The sequence below is a fragment of the Sus scrofa genome, chromosome 1, assembly GCF_054392235.1.
Source record: "Sus scrofa isolate SSC_HxYL_T2T_F1_AM1 chromosome 1, Sscrofa_HxYL_maternal_Yorkshire_Landrace_v2.0, whole genome shotgun sequence".
NCBI lineage: Eukaryota > Metazoa > Chordata > Mammalia > Artiodactyla > Suidae > Sus > Sus scrofa.
The window spans coordinates 68,818,368-68,833,520 of NC_139383.1; the positions used below are offsets into that span (position 1 = coordinate 68,818,368).

Genomic DNA, 15,153 nt, shown 5'->3' on the forward strand with positions numbered 1-15,153 from the left:
AATTATTAGTAGGATATGAACAGAAGTTTAGAGATTCTCCTGGGTAGTGGCGTAGTCTTTAAGATTGGGTCTCATGATTTCAGGGAAGACTTAGTTATGTCTTAGTCATGTCTTTCCAGGAGCTGGGCGAGAGCCTAGAGCTAGGTCTTGTTTTTCCCAGGACGAAACTAACATTAAGAATCGGACATAATGTCTGTGAGGATGCAGGTTCTATCCCTGGCCTCACTCACTGGGTGAAGGGTCCAGCATTTCTGCAATCTTAAGTGTAGGTTGCAGATGCGGCTCAGATCTGGCATTGGCTGTGACTGTGGCACAGACCTGCAGCCGCAGCTCTGATAAGACCCTTAAGCCCGGGAACCTCCACATGCTACAGGTGCAACCTTAAAAAGAAAAAAAATACTTTGTGAACCTGGTTCAGATAAAATGTTTCTAATGCTATAATTCTTTCAGTTCTATAATTATAAGAATGAATATTTGTAGATAATTATCTCTTCCAGATGATGCACTTTAATGTAGATTTATAGCTCTGGACATGAAATGCTGCTTTAACATTTTTAAGTATTCTGCAACTTTATTTAGTCTTTTACTATATAAACATCATTTTTGTTTTTAATTGAAAAAGCATTTTTAGTTCTTAACCTTTAGACTATGCATCAAAAGAAAATTGTATTCTCTTTAATAATTGAAAAGTTTAGAACTTTTATTGATAAATACAAAAATAGATATAAAATATTTTCCTTTTGTCTTAGTAATCTATGTTGCAATTAGTTTTCTGAAGTCAAAATTTTGGATACAGCATTTCTACATTTTTCTTGACTATAATACTTCATTCCTTGAAATAATGTTTTATAAAATGAATATTTTGATAGTTCCATTCTGTCTATGAGTAAAATAACCAATTCAAAAGTTTGAAAAATTTTAAAAATTACGTGATTTATTTTTCCCACAACATTCAGGATGGGCTATATCTGCTGACCTGGCTAAATCAACTATCTCTTCCCCTAGTGTTACTAAAGATTAGATCTAAGTACACTTTTTATGTTATGGTCTTTTTTATGGTATCAAAATGAGTTTTTGAATCAAATCCAAAGAACAAATCAAAAAGAAAAGTATTAAACTCTCCAATTTTCAGTTCTACTATAATTTATCCATAAATATGATATTTGTCTAGTTTGTGCTCAAAATCAGTCCAAAATTATAGAAGAAATTTAGGTTTTCTAGCTGGAGTCTCAAATCATTCATATGTAATGGTTTTCTTTCAGTATTAAAATAAAACAAATGCAATAAAATCTTGACAATATGTAGTAGTCTATTTCCCTTTTCTCTCTGTATCCTCTTTGTATGATTTACCTGGGCCATGTCTCTATGTACAATTATTTTATAAGTATTCTGTTTTTAAAAATAATATTATAAATAACTACTTTTGTTTAATTTTTCACATGTCAATCAGATCTCAATTTCTGTGGACCTCTATGACCTTCTAAAACTCTAGAAAGAGGAAATCAATGTACCTTTTATGGCTGGAAGAGATATTATATTGGAAAGAAACAACTGTGTTGACATGACATGAGCATTATTACACATTCCCCAGAGCTGTTATCCAGCGTCTCCACAAAGCTTCCATAATGAAATTCAAATTCCTTAGCTTAGCAGTGGATCCACTTCGGGATCCATCTCTGTCCATCATTATAGTTTTATGTTTTGCTTCTCCTCTATTTGTACCTGTATTCCACCACACTAAATTATTTTCAATTTTCCAGGGTCATCCAGCTTTTTAAAATCCTCTTCCATTTGACCTGAGCAAACTTTGTCCATTTTTTTACCTGGCAAACTCCCACTAGTCATTTTTGATTAGGCATTTAAGACTAGACATCAGCTTGCGGAAAAGTTTTTCCTAATCAATAGGTGTAATGGACAGGGAGGGCACAGCTGTTTCCATAAGGTGGTGTCAGATTTTTATTTTCTATTCCAATGGAAATATATATATATTCCTACCCCTTAGAGAAAAGTTTAGAATAGATTTTGTCCATTTCAAACAACATCCATTCTTTTCTCTGTGAAGCCTATGCACATCTCCATTCTTCCTTAGCACACTGTTTTATTCATATTTGTTGATTTCTGTGTGTGGGTGCCTCTCTCCCTATTAGACTTTTAGTTCCTTTAGGAAAGGAACTTATTGATTTTGGTTTGTGTCTTCAAGGTCTCAAACTGTGCCTGTTTGGCATAAGATAAATCAATCTTTCCTTCTCTCTTTTTTTGCTTTTCTTTTTTCCTTACTTTCTCTCATTTTCTCTATTTAAAATAATGTTAAACATGATTCTGGTAACTTATTTTTAAAAACCTGTCTTAAAGAATAAAGGGATTTATATTTCATATAATTTAAAATAATTGTTGTAAAGTAAATAATTATAGGTTTATTAGAAATGACCCATTTTATTTGTTGTGATAAATTAGGTTCTCGGGCTCAATTCTTCTTCACTTTTCTTAAGAAAAAAAATTGTACTTTGCTGGACTGTATGGTTTCTTTAACATCTTACTTTATTTAAATTAGCCATGAAATAGTCCTAGATTTTATTATAAGATAGGCATAAGAACACACAGAACTTCACAGTTTATTTACACTTATAATTGTGTCTTTAACAATTTTTTTTAGATTTTAAAATGAAAGCAAACATTTGCAAAATTATTCATTTACTCAGCAATTACTTATTGAAAAGCAAGCATGCAATGAAGTATGTTTGCACATTGGCAGTAAGCAAGGATATACTATTCATGACTCCAGCCTCACAGTCCTTTATTATCTTTTTTCTCTTCTCCTTCTGTATTTTCTTTCTTCTTTCTTTAATTTATAATATTTCAATACTTTTTAAAAGAAACAAATAATCATGTCTTTCTATCTTTAGATAGAATAGGCTGGCAAATAAAATATACATAGTCTAGTTGAAAATGGTATTTATATATAGAATTTATGAATTACTAATATATTACCATGTTGTCTTATCGCCAATGATGATGATAAAATTAGTAATAATAATTATTATTATTTAAAGGGAAAATAAAATGTCTTGGGAGTTCTCGTCGTGGCACAGTGGTTAACGAATCCGACTAGGAACCATGAGGTTACGGGTTTGATCCCTGCCCTTGCTCAGTGGGTTAACGATCCGGCGTTGCCGTGAGCTGTGGTGTAGGTTGCAGACGCGGCTCGGATCCTGCATTGCTGTGGCTCTGGCGTAGGCCGGCGGCTACAACTCCGATTCGACCCCTAGCCTGGGAACCTCCATATGCCGCGGGAGCGGCCCAAGAAATAGCAAAAAAAGACAAAAAATTAAAAATAAAATAAAATAAAAATAAAAAAATAAAATAAAATATAGACTTTCAAAAAAAATAAAAAAATAAAATAAAATGTCTTATAGCACATATTTTGTGAGATGTTAAAGGGACAAATAGGTCTGAATGACTATAATATTTTTATATTTCCAAGTTGTTTGATAACTAAAAGTAGTATGAGAATGTATTTTTTAACATGAGGGCAGGTTCAAACTAAAAGCAGAAGATAATGCTAAAATATGTAGACCTTAAAAAAAAAAAAATCCTAAAACTATAAATTGCATTCCTTTCTGACAACCACAAGATGGTGTATTACGATTTTTAAAATACCTAATGGTTTTAATTTTGATGTAAATATCAATGCATCAGAGATACATTGCTTTTCATTTATTCAAATTTATAAATGAAGTATGTATACTTTTTTGGATATTTTTCACAATATAACTGACCATTTGGAAAGACACTCAAAATGCTTTTCTTCTCTGAATGTGCCTGAAAAAAACTAATCAAGACATGCATTTTCTAATAGATTTTCTTTTTGCCGTAACTTTTCCCTGATTTAAAAAACATTACCACTTAAAGTTCATTTGGTAAGCAATCCAAGAAACTATTATGCATCTTAGGCAATTATCATTGTATCTCAGGTTATATGGATTTGTTTGAAAGGTCCTGTGTTCATCTTCCAAGTCTTATTTATAACTGAAAAAAGCTGCTTAATATACAGAATTTTATTTTCTCTGGTAATATATCATCTTTACATAATTCATTGGTTTTGTAAGCACTAATTAATCATGAATGATTATAACATTTTAATTTTTACAAAAATTTATAACAATGATGGTTCATTAATTTAAATTTGAAATTATTCATTTCTTGTTTTAGAATTTTTTAAATTTTTTTGTTACTATTATTCTTTTTTTAATAGTTATTTCCCCAATACAATTTTTTTTCTATTGTATAGCATGGTTACCCAGTTGCACATACATGTACACATTCTATTTTCTCACATTATCATGCTCCAAGTAAGTGACTAGACTAGTTCCCAGTGCTACACAGCAAGATCTCCTTGCTAATCCATTCCAAAGGCAATAGTTTGTATCTATTAACACAAAGCTCCCAAACCACCCCACCTCTTCCCCCTCCCTCTTGGCAACCACAAGTCTGTTCTCTAAGTCCATGATTTTCTTTTCTGTGAAAGGTTCATTTATGCCTTATATTAGATTCCAGATATAAGTGATATCATATGGTATTTGTCTTTCTCTTTCTGACTTACTTCACTCAGTATGAGAGTCTCTAGCTCCTTCCATGTTGCTGCAAATTGCATTATTTCATTCTTTTGTGTATATATACCACATCTTCCTAATCCAATCATGTCGATTTCTTAAATATTTGAGTATATCCTCTTGAATTGATTATATAATTCTTCCCTCTTTTGGTTTTCCCAAGACTAGTAATATAACTTACATAGATTGATCTTTTGTTTTGTCTGATATGTATGCAGAAATATTTTCTTTTCTGTGTAATTGAAAATGGATTTGCCTGTACAAATTGTCTTTTATTGAACAGTTTAAACATGAATCTTGGAGTTTCTTGACATGAAAAACTTAATGACGAAAATAGTCCCTTTCTTATTACTTAAGAACAAAATAGTAAATTTGAGAAATAAAAATATATAAATTATTGCTCAGATATTGAAATTCAAAACTATGTGTCCTGTCTTGGATACATATTTTTTTTATAACTTTCCTCTAAGATGATTAAAGTACATTTTAAGTGCTACTTGGTATGGTTGTTTTTCAGGATATAGAACATTTTAGTCAATGTACTTGTTTGTATTATAGAGCAAGTAAATATTATCGAAAATAATCTCTAAATAATAATTTTCAGTCACTGAAAATTCAAAAAAAAATTTTTGAGGACACATAGAATGTTCTTCAGTATATAAGCTGAGTAACAAAGGTAAAAGGCAGTTGTAACTCATAGTAGAAGGACGAATAAATGAAACAATGCAATTTGGGAAATAAGAAGAAAGTGGTAGTGTTTTAATTTAATTTAAACTGGCAAGACTAGGGATCCTGAGTGAAAGAGTCTTCACAAGGAAAACACTTTTCAGTGCTGGCTGAATCTGTATTTCATAGAACCAGAAGAATGTAAACAGGCTGTTCACTGATCCTTATACACAAATTGCTTCCAGTACATTGAAGAATAGTTCTAACAGGAGTAATACTTTATAAAGAAGTCATTTATTGAATAATATGTAGGAATGCAAACTGCCATAAATCATCAGTAAAGATTTCATTTTGATATTCATATTTTCCAAATAATACCTATTTACAAACCACAGGCTATCCATGCTTTTCATGTATGGAATTTGGTTTAATGTATGGAACTTTAATTTAGTGTATAGAATTTAAATTGCATTTAATGGTTCAGAAGGTAAAAGTCCTGAGTACATTTTTAATATAATACAATTTAGCTAAAACATGTTGCTATTCAGAAATGAAAAGCTGCAAATGAATTTTGGGCTAATAGTACATTTTGTATTGTTCTTATGTTGCTGCCTTACTTTGAGAGCAGAACATCTTCAGTTTCAGTTAATGATCTTTATGAAGACTAAGTGGATGGCTCTTAAAAATGCTTTTACATGTAAATATGAGATCATACGTCAAAATGAGATGCCAATCTTTATTTTACTCACTAATCTACTTGCAAATCCGCAAACGGATTTCTAAGTCATTCATTTATGATAACCCATACTCATTTTATGCCCATAAGTAATGTTTTAAAGTAAGATTGTAGCTGACAGATAATAGTTTTGCTACCTGATTTTCATAAATGACTTTAGAATTTTTAAAGTATAATATATCATTTGAGTACAAAGTTACCCTGAGAACTGTGCAAGGATTATTATCCATATTATGCAGATGAGGATAAGTATCTCAAGGGTCAAGTATGTTTCCCAGTGTCAAAGGGGCATAGACTAACTCTCCTTACACTATATCACACTACTTGAAGTGGAAATAGAATATTTAACTATTTTTTCTTGACACTGCATTGATAAAATGTGGGAAGTAGGAGTTTGAATCAGATAAGCAGATTCTGGACTTTAATCACGAGCACTGTTTAGTTATTTCACTTTCCTGGACAATAGGTATGAGTTTTGAAAGAAAAAAGATGGGATCATTTCTCAAATATGTTCAACCTTAGACAAAAATTATTTAACTTTCTATACATCTTTTAAAATAAATAAATGAATGGATTACAAATACAATGTGAATGAAAATATTTTAGAAAATAAGATAATTAATAGAGTTTTTTGCATGTGTCTGGTGTACAATGAGCAGCTACTGTTATAACACAATAATTATTTTTATTCATAAAGCTGATACATTTTAACTGTTGTACCTTAAGGAAAAAAGAGCTTTCCTGGAATTAAGCATTAGTTATTGGGACGTTATATACTTTGCTGAAAAATTGTATTATTATGACTAGCAAGAATATGATGATTAACATTGCTTTTGCTTAAAATTCACTTCACAGCTATATCAACTAAAGTGGTGTTGAAGCTTGTCAGACCATATTTATTGATTTTTCTAGCTTAAGCAGGGGAAGTGTAAAAATGTGTAATGATGCCCCATTTTTTTCTGTCTCATTGTATTTACGAAATGCAATATAAATATATTCAGTAACTGTTTCTGTAAGAGTCAAGGTTTCTGAGAATATTTTAATCTTTGGTTATGTTCATCATTGTAAAACAATCCATGCTAAAGCGTAGAATGCTTTGTTGTTTTATTTATTGAGAAAAAAATGTATTTCTTTCAGCCCAGTAATTTTTTTCTGTCTAATTATTTAGTATTCAAAAAATTACCATTTGTTAAGAAGGGGGTCCAGGTAAAAGGCTCTGTTGAAATTCAAATCACTGTTCATGCAGCCTGCTAATATGGTAATGCACTCACAGAATGGAAGTCAAGAGAACAGCTTTCCTCTTTTAGCTCAGATACCAGTTATGGACCTTGGATGGTTAACTTGACTTCTTGAGTTTTTGTCTCTAGCTGTAAAATTACAGTGATTAAGCAATCGATTCACTAAAGAACCTACATGTAAAGTCCCATCTGATTTACAGCTTATCTAAATAATGCTCTTTTTAAAAAAGAGCTGCTTTAAAACTGAATGTCAAGATCAAAATTGCTATATATATATACACACACACACATATATTTTTAACATGAGTGTCTTAACTAGTCATTTTTCATCTCTCATTGCTTCACGGTTACATTCATATAGCCTTAGGTAAATTCATACTTCAAATGTATAACATTATCTTTTTGATATTTTTAAAAGACTGCCAATTAAAGAGTATAAATCAAAAGGAATGGGCCATATTAAAAGACATTCATCTTCCTCGTTCAGCCCACCAACATTTATATAAAACATTGCATATTACCTCCAATATACTTTTTATTATTATTTATTTAATTTAATTATTATCTAATATGGAATAATGTTCTGCAGGGATTAATTACAGTGACTGTCACATTTGTCTCTACTACAGGTGATCTGGAATTCTTAGTCAAATGGCCTACAGTGCCAGAAACTAATTAGAAAAGTGTCTGAGAATGAACTAGGTGTCCATAATCACTTAACAAATAATTTAAATGACCAAACAGTTTGGTTGATACATGTTAGCCTATATTAGGACATTGAGTTGCAAAATCTGAGAGAAGCAGCTTAAAGATGTTTTGGTAGGGCTCCAAGTAGAAACTATGCAAGAATGATTGGAAATTATTCTGAATGAATATTGGAATATCATGTAGTTAATTTTATACCATCAAAGATTAGGGAAGCAAGACATATAAAACAGAGTTTTCCTCCTTACAAAATACATACTAAATAGAGACTTGATAGTAGCATATAATATTTATGACAGTTTCTCCTTCAACTGATAAATGACTATATATTCAACATGTAAGTAATGAGCTTTAATGTTTAAAAAAATTGAACTGGTTATTTTTCATCAGTTGCTGTTTTTAAAATATAGCTAAATATAAATTTTTAACTTAAAATGAGTTTTAAATATATCAGTGTTCAACATGAAGCATGTTTACAACTATATTGCTAATATTCAAAAATTTATATGCTTCTCAAAGTGCTGTCACATCATATTATCATATAAACATATTTATAAGTTAGAAAGTTAAACTCTTAAGAATAAATTATTCCATAACACCAAGAATGATACTCTTAGAACATTTATCTGTAGACTCTATATATTTTGTCTAATACTTAAAATTTTTAAAATATAGCCTGTTTAAAAGGCAATATAAATATAGCCAAACACTTATTTTTAAGGTTACCAGATCTGCCCTGTTTCAAGAATGAGAGATGTGTAAGTACAGGTTGCCTCACTAAATATAGTGAATTTTTATGATGAGTTTAACTAATTTAAATGCAATTATACATGCTAACAGCTCAAAGATTTAAATTTTCATTTTCAGGAATCTTCTATTTGGTTAGTGCCACCCTACCATCCAGACACTGTTTAGTAAACTTTTGAAACTTACTAAAAGAGGTTTTTAATAATGGTTAGTATCCTTGTGCCTTTCTTTTTTCTTTTTGTAGTCTGTTATATTGTGCAGAAACATTTTTGTGGTTGTTTTCACCCTAAGAAACTTAATTTATTTAATGACACAGTTTATGTGTTTCTGTCCCTAAGAAGTGATTTGAAAAGCATGCTAGTTTTCTTTCTCTGCCTTACTCTCTCAGTCTCTCCCTTCCTCTGTCCCTCCCTTCCTTCCTTCTTTCCTTACCGCACCCCTTTCTCTTTCAGTCTTATTTTCCCTCTTCTTCCTCCTTCTCCCCATCTTCTTTCTTCTTCACTATAGCCTGGGAAATTCCTATTAAATGCATTTGGGTTTTTCAAACCCTTATTTCATAATTCAATAAAAAGACAATTTAAAAATTCTGATCATGATATGAAGTAGGAAAGACAATTTGTTCTATCAAATAACATGTTAGAACTTTAAAAATCAGATGTAGTAATTTTTGGCAACATCAACACAGGGAACAACTGTATTTCAAAATCATCTGTAAAGTTTCATCTCTAGACTCTTATTTAGATCAAGATATGAAATTTACATTATAAAACTTTAAAAAAAAAAAGAAAATATGTGTTTTCCCTAATGCCACAAGTAAAAAATACTTTATGGTAACATTAAATTTTAAATATTTATCATGTTGATTCCAAACTCTTGCTCAAATTTGAAGGTTTGCATAGTTTTGTTAAGAAGTAGAAATATTGCACAAATGAAGAAAAAAGCTATTATCTCATAGTGACATTATTAGAAGCTAAGATAAAACTATTTTTTATGTAAACTTATATTGGTAGATCAAAAAAGAATTGGCAAAATTCAGCTTATTCAGAGAAAAAAATAACATTATATAATCAAGGCTACTGATTGCTTGCAGTTTCTTGATTAAAATTTTCGCTTCTAATGGCTTTGTAAAGTAGAGAAAGCCTAATATGGTAATGATGAGATTACATGTTTATAATTCTCAGAGTTTCTAAATTTGTGAATATAATTTACATAAGAATTCTAAATTATAAAAGATAAAGGTATTGTGATCTTTGATTGGGGCAGGGTTTTACCTACATTTTATATTAATCAACATTATTAATTTTATATTACATATAATTCCTTTAAAAGAGTTTAAATGTGTTTATTTGTAGTGTGAATTTAACTATAGGATACTAAATACAGTTTACTTATTAACTAGAAATAAAATTTAGTCATTTCATATATGAATGGATATGTACATTTATAAGATTTTTTTCTAAGAAAATCAGTTGTTTAGACCACTGTCTTACCACAGATAAAATAATTAATTAATATTTATATTCTATCACTTTTTGAAACTAGTATAACCAAAATATCTAAAAGTTGAGTTTGCCAAGGAGGGTGTTACAGATTATTTAACATTTGGGAAACTTTTGTTTTAAATGAAGGCTTATTTCAAACAATTCAACATTATTCCATCCTATAATATTTTTAAGTGTAAATGGCATCAAATTCTGACCTTGTTACATTATCTAATCAATTATTCTGTTAAATGTTTCAACAGAGAACCAAGACTAAGTTCCCTCGAGACTATGTATTCCTCCCTTTTTTGGAGTCAGATCATTCCATTGCTACAGTGTTGTCATCATCACCATCTTCATCATCATTATCATCATGTTCTTAATAAGTACATCTAATAGTAGGTATTAAGCAATAAGAAACACTGTAACCATATCCTAGCTATCAGACATCATATAGATAATTTAATAGAAATAGAATTCATGAATTTTAGAACTGTATAACACATAATAAAAAATGCATAGGAATAAATGTAGTTAATGGGGATTTCACGTATAGCATTTAATCATCTCCCATTACAAGTACTAATAAATTAATATTTTTACTAATTTAATGCTAATAAAGTTTTATATGATTAATCAAATCATTAATAGTCTATGCATTTTACTAAACTTCAGAAAAAAAATCTTTCTTAAGTAATTAAATTAGAAACATTGTTAAGCAAGAATAAAAATGTGAGGATCATATATAGCTATTGTTAATTGTGTCAACATTTAAAGAACATATGTGTGTACAAATCAGTGCCATGAAAACTTGATCTCTGCTCTTTATAATTCAGTAAGGGGGATACATCAAAGACCTAGAGGCCAGAGAAACATGAGGACAAGGGAAAAATATTAAATTGAGGGGACATAATTATCCTGGTCAATTGGAAAGTGATTCCTGAATAAGTTAAAATTTGAGTCAAGGCCTGAGGGATGGGATAAAGCTGAACTGATAGGAAGAATAAAAGAACTCAACAGGGTATCAGAGCAAGGAAGAGCATAGGGGAAAAACCTTGAAGATCCAAGCAGAAAGAAGGGTGTGTGTAGAGAAAAAAGAAAAGGTGAGAAGGAAAGAAGAGGTAGGGCTGAGTCAGAGAGGTCAAAATAGTAAAAAGAGGAGATTTGAATTTCCCCTGTTTCTTGGACAAGGAAATACTATTAATGACTGATTTTTTTGTCTTTTTTTGGGGGGGTATTAGGGCCACAGCCACAGCATATGGAGGTTCCCAGTCTAGGGGTCCCATCAGAGCTGTAGCTGCCAGCCTACACCAGAGCCACAGCAACACTGGATCTGAGCTGCATCTGCAACCTATACCACAGCTCACGACAATGCCGGATTCTTAACCCATTGAGCAAAGCCAGGGATCGAACCTACGTCCTCATGGATGCTAGTTGGGTTCGTTAACCTCTGAGCCATGACAGGAACTCTGAATAACTGATATATTTTTTAAATCAATAGATTTTTCTGGTAATTGTGAGCCTTTGGGAAGGTAATAGCCTAGACATAAAGTTTGGATGACCACTAAGGGAACTGCTGAGGAATCCGTAAAAGAAAAAGGGGGATATAGCCCCAAACAGATAAGAAGCTGTTCACGCAGGGACAAAAGTAACAAAATTGAGCATCAGATTATCTGCTGGAGTTGCCAGTGTGAGCTCAGAAAGTACCTTACCCTCTCTCTAAATGAGTTTTCTCTCTCATAGAGATGCTCTCTTTAATTCAGTATTAGTTTATGTCACAAACGATGATGTATACAAAGCATTTTTAAAAATATAAGGCACATATATGGTATGAAATATTTTTTTTATCCTGTGTTAATTTGGAATTAGCCTAAATTGATAAGCAGAGGAGCAATACCAAAAGCAAAAAAAAAGTCTTTACATATATATTTAATTAGGTTTATTTCATTATGCTTCCATGTCGCTTTTTGGAATTGTGTAAATTTTTCATACTTGTCCGCATTTTTAGTTGCTGTCCACATTTTTAGTTATTGCACAGAAGGAACCTAAGTCTTAGCCCATCTGAATGTCAACACCGATATGCAACTTGTTCATGAATCTGATTTCTTTGTAACTAACACACGTGTATCTCAGCTGGGGAGGGAAACTAACAAATTTTTGTTTCACATTTTTGACTCTGTAATAGGAATTTGAGGACTATGTAATGATGAGCCCAGGTATACAGAATTTCTAGAAAATCTGTTGCCAATGAAACCAGAATTTTTTTAAAAAATTACTTAATAGGGTCATTTTTTTTACTCCTGGAATTAATTGTTTATCAACTCTCAGTTATCAAGCTGATTATGACAAAAAAAGTTACTATTGTGCATGGATTTTTAATGTACTACAGTTTGTCATCTCATGATTAAATCATATGTGTTGTAATCATCATCAATAGGCATAATCACAAAAATATATGACTTCCAGAAATTGTTTTCCATATTTTTATGTCTAAATGTGAGTACTATTTTTGTTTTGTTTTGAAATGCACAATGAAGAATCCATGTTTAAAGAAAATTTTCATGTCTCATGTTGTGATCTAAGAACTAGTATATTTTTCTAATTTTTTTTAAAAGCATGAATGGATTCCTGGTAACTGATTTGTGTATATGTGCTTGTATATTTAAATTTTAAAGTAGATTTATATCTTATAATGTTAATCAATTTTAAACCTGAAAATCATATTCAAAATATATGTAACGTATGCATTCCAAGTTGGCAGGTTATTTCACTATCAGGTAGAGATTTTCTTTAAACTTGCCCACTTTGATAAAATATTTTAATTATAGTATTTTATGTATTAACTACAATGTAACAATTTGCTATAACTTTCTTAATGGAGTTCTTCAAAACTTCAAAACTGCTCTGTTGATAAGTCTGTTGAGAATGATTTTAATATTGTTTTAGAACTGTTGCAGTTGATCCGTCTTGTAATATTTCATTTTCTGTTATTCTGTAGAGGTCCTTCTGTAGTGCCATGGTAGAAGAACTGAGGATGTCCCTGAAGTGCCAGCGTCGGTTAAAACACAAGCCACAGGCCCCAGTTATTGTGAAAACAGAAGAAGTTATCAACATGCACACATTTAACGACAGAAGGTTGCCAGGTAAAGAAACCATGGCATAAAGCTGGGAGGCCAAACACCCAAGCACAAACTGTCGTCTTTTTTCCAAACAATTTAGCGAGAATGTTTCCTGTGGAAATATGCAACCTGTGCAAAATAAAATGAGTTACCTCATGCCGCTGTGTCTATGAACTAGAGACTCTGTGATCTAAGCAGTTGCAATGATCAGACTTGATTTACAAGCATCATGGATCAACCAAGTTACACGGGGTTACACTGTTTATCATGGGTTCCTCCCTTCTTCTGAGTGAATGTTACATACGCATTTTGTGGCTGGTTTCAAATGCAGTCCAGTGAGAAATTACAGGTTCCTTTTGAAGTCCAACTGTTGCCAGGAGATGGAATATCAATGCCCCAAGGGTGACCAGTAAAAAAAAAAAAAAAAAAAAAAAAAAAAATCATTAAGAATAAAAATACTTGGAATCAGCAAAAACTGTAGTGTTCCAAGAAACAATACAGTCTTCTGAACACCCGGATGAGAGGGTGGTGATGTTACTAGCCCCAGCTACTCCGTATAATGATCATCTGAATAGACAATATGTGTTTATAGGATGCGAAAAAAGTGTAATGCAAAACAAATATGAATTTCATGGCAAGTGGAATATAAAACAGATCTTCATCAGTGTTTTGCTTTCTTTTTCTTTTTGTTTTCTGACAGTCTGTGTCACTGATTGAGATAGAAATGTCAATTTCCAAGGCAATAATGTTTTTCCTTATATTCACCAATTCAGGAGATTAAACATGTAACTCTTCCAAATCCCTGCCTATTCCCCTGACACCCTTTCCCCAACCCCACACCAAGAATAAAAAAGCAACAGTTGGTTCAGAGATTATGAATTTAAAAGGATAATGTTTTGCAATCTTTGTCTTAAGTTGTAAAAGAGAGCTGAGTATTGATAGTTTCGTGGAAGACTGAAACTTTCATTCTAACATTCCGATATGTTAATCCAAACCCTCCTTCCCACTATAAATGAACTTGATGGAGCCTGGGCAGTTCTCAGTGAAAGGAGAAAGGGGACTGATCATCTAAAGAAAAGTACATGTGGCGAACTTTGATGTGGACTGCATTTATCAATACAGTCACAATGTTAAATGAACAAAATTCTTGAGCAGTTTTTTTCAAAAAAATGTTCAGGTTTATTTGTGGAAATGCAAGATTTCTATGAAAATAGTTTTTGTATGGAAATTTTTGTAATACTTTTTATCAACAAAATAAGAACACGTGTTCCTGTCAGGGGTGTGATGTCAAGCATGAATGGTAGTGCGTGTGCACCACCAACGTTTGGTGAAAACTATTTTTATCAAGAAAAAAAGGAATCATAGAAGAGAAATATTTTCAAGTTAGATAATATAAAAGCTAGGTGCACTACCACCACTGCTTACCATGCCACACCCCTGGTTTCCACGAGGCTGATAACATAATGTAACGAACAATTGTGTGTAATATGGTAAAAGACACAGACCTCTTGACAACATTGTGATAACAGTTGAGTGCACACAGTTTGCTGTTTGAATCCAATGCACAAAATTTAAAAAAATCATTAAAATTATGTCCATTTTACTTTAAGCTTTGACTTTCATTTTTCTCTTGTATGTGTAGAATGAATACACAGTATCCTTCTTGCTTTAAAGGAAGTATACTTCCTGAATCCTTCTAGGTCATTGAGGATGGCCACTTCACAACTAGCGGGAGAAAAGGAGAAAAATAGCTCTGGCTATGAGCTACTCAGACATAGGGGAAGCTGGAATGGGATGTAAAATGCAATATTCAGGCTTAGGGTGGTTTAAATGAGAAAAATAGCAATTGTG

General features: G+C 31.6%; 1 protein-coding gene across 18 annotated transcripts in view; it reads left to right on the forward strand.

Moving 5' to 3' along the window:
* The window catches only part of GRIK2 (glutamate ionotropic receptor kainate type subunit 2), a 629,197-nt gene extending 614,286 nt beyond the window's left edge, over positions 1-14,911 (forward strand). For 4 of the 18 annotated variants that reach the window (XM_021073356.2, XM_084961499.1, XM_084961465.1 and 1 more), the window contains 2 exons: positions 10,447-10,581; positions 13,182-14,911. In XM_021073356.2, the coding sequence (XP_020929015.1) occupies positions 10,447-10,566 (120 nt within the window). In that variant the 3' untranslated portion in view covers positions 10,567-10,581; positions 13,182-14,911. Of the gene's footprint in view, positions 1-8,822; positions 8,910-10,446; positions 10,586-13,181 lie in introns of all 18 variants that reach the window. The other 14 variants (XM_084961435.1, XM_084961476.1, XM_084961522.1 and 11 more) reach the window with 8 other exon arrangements.
* The last annotated feature ends 242 nt before the right edge of the window (positions 14,912-15,153 follow it).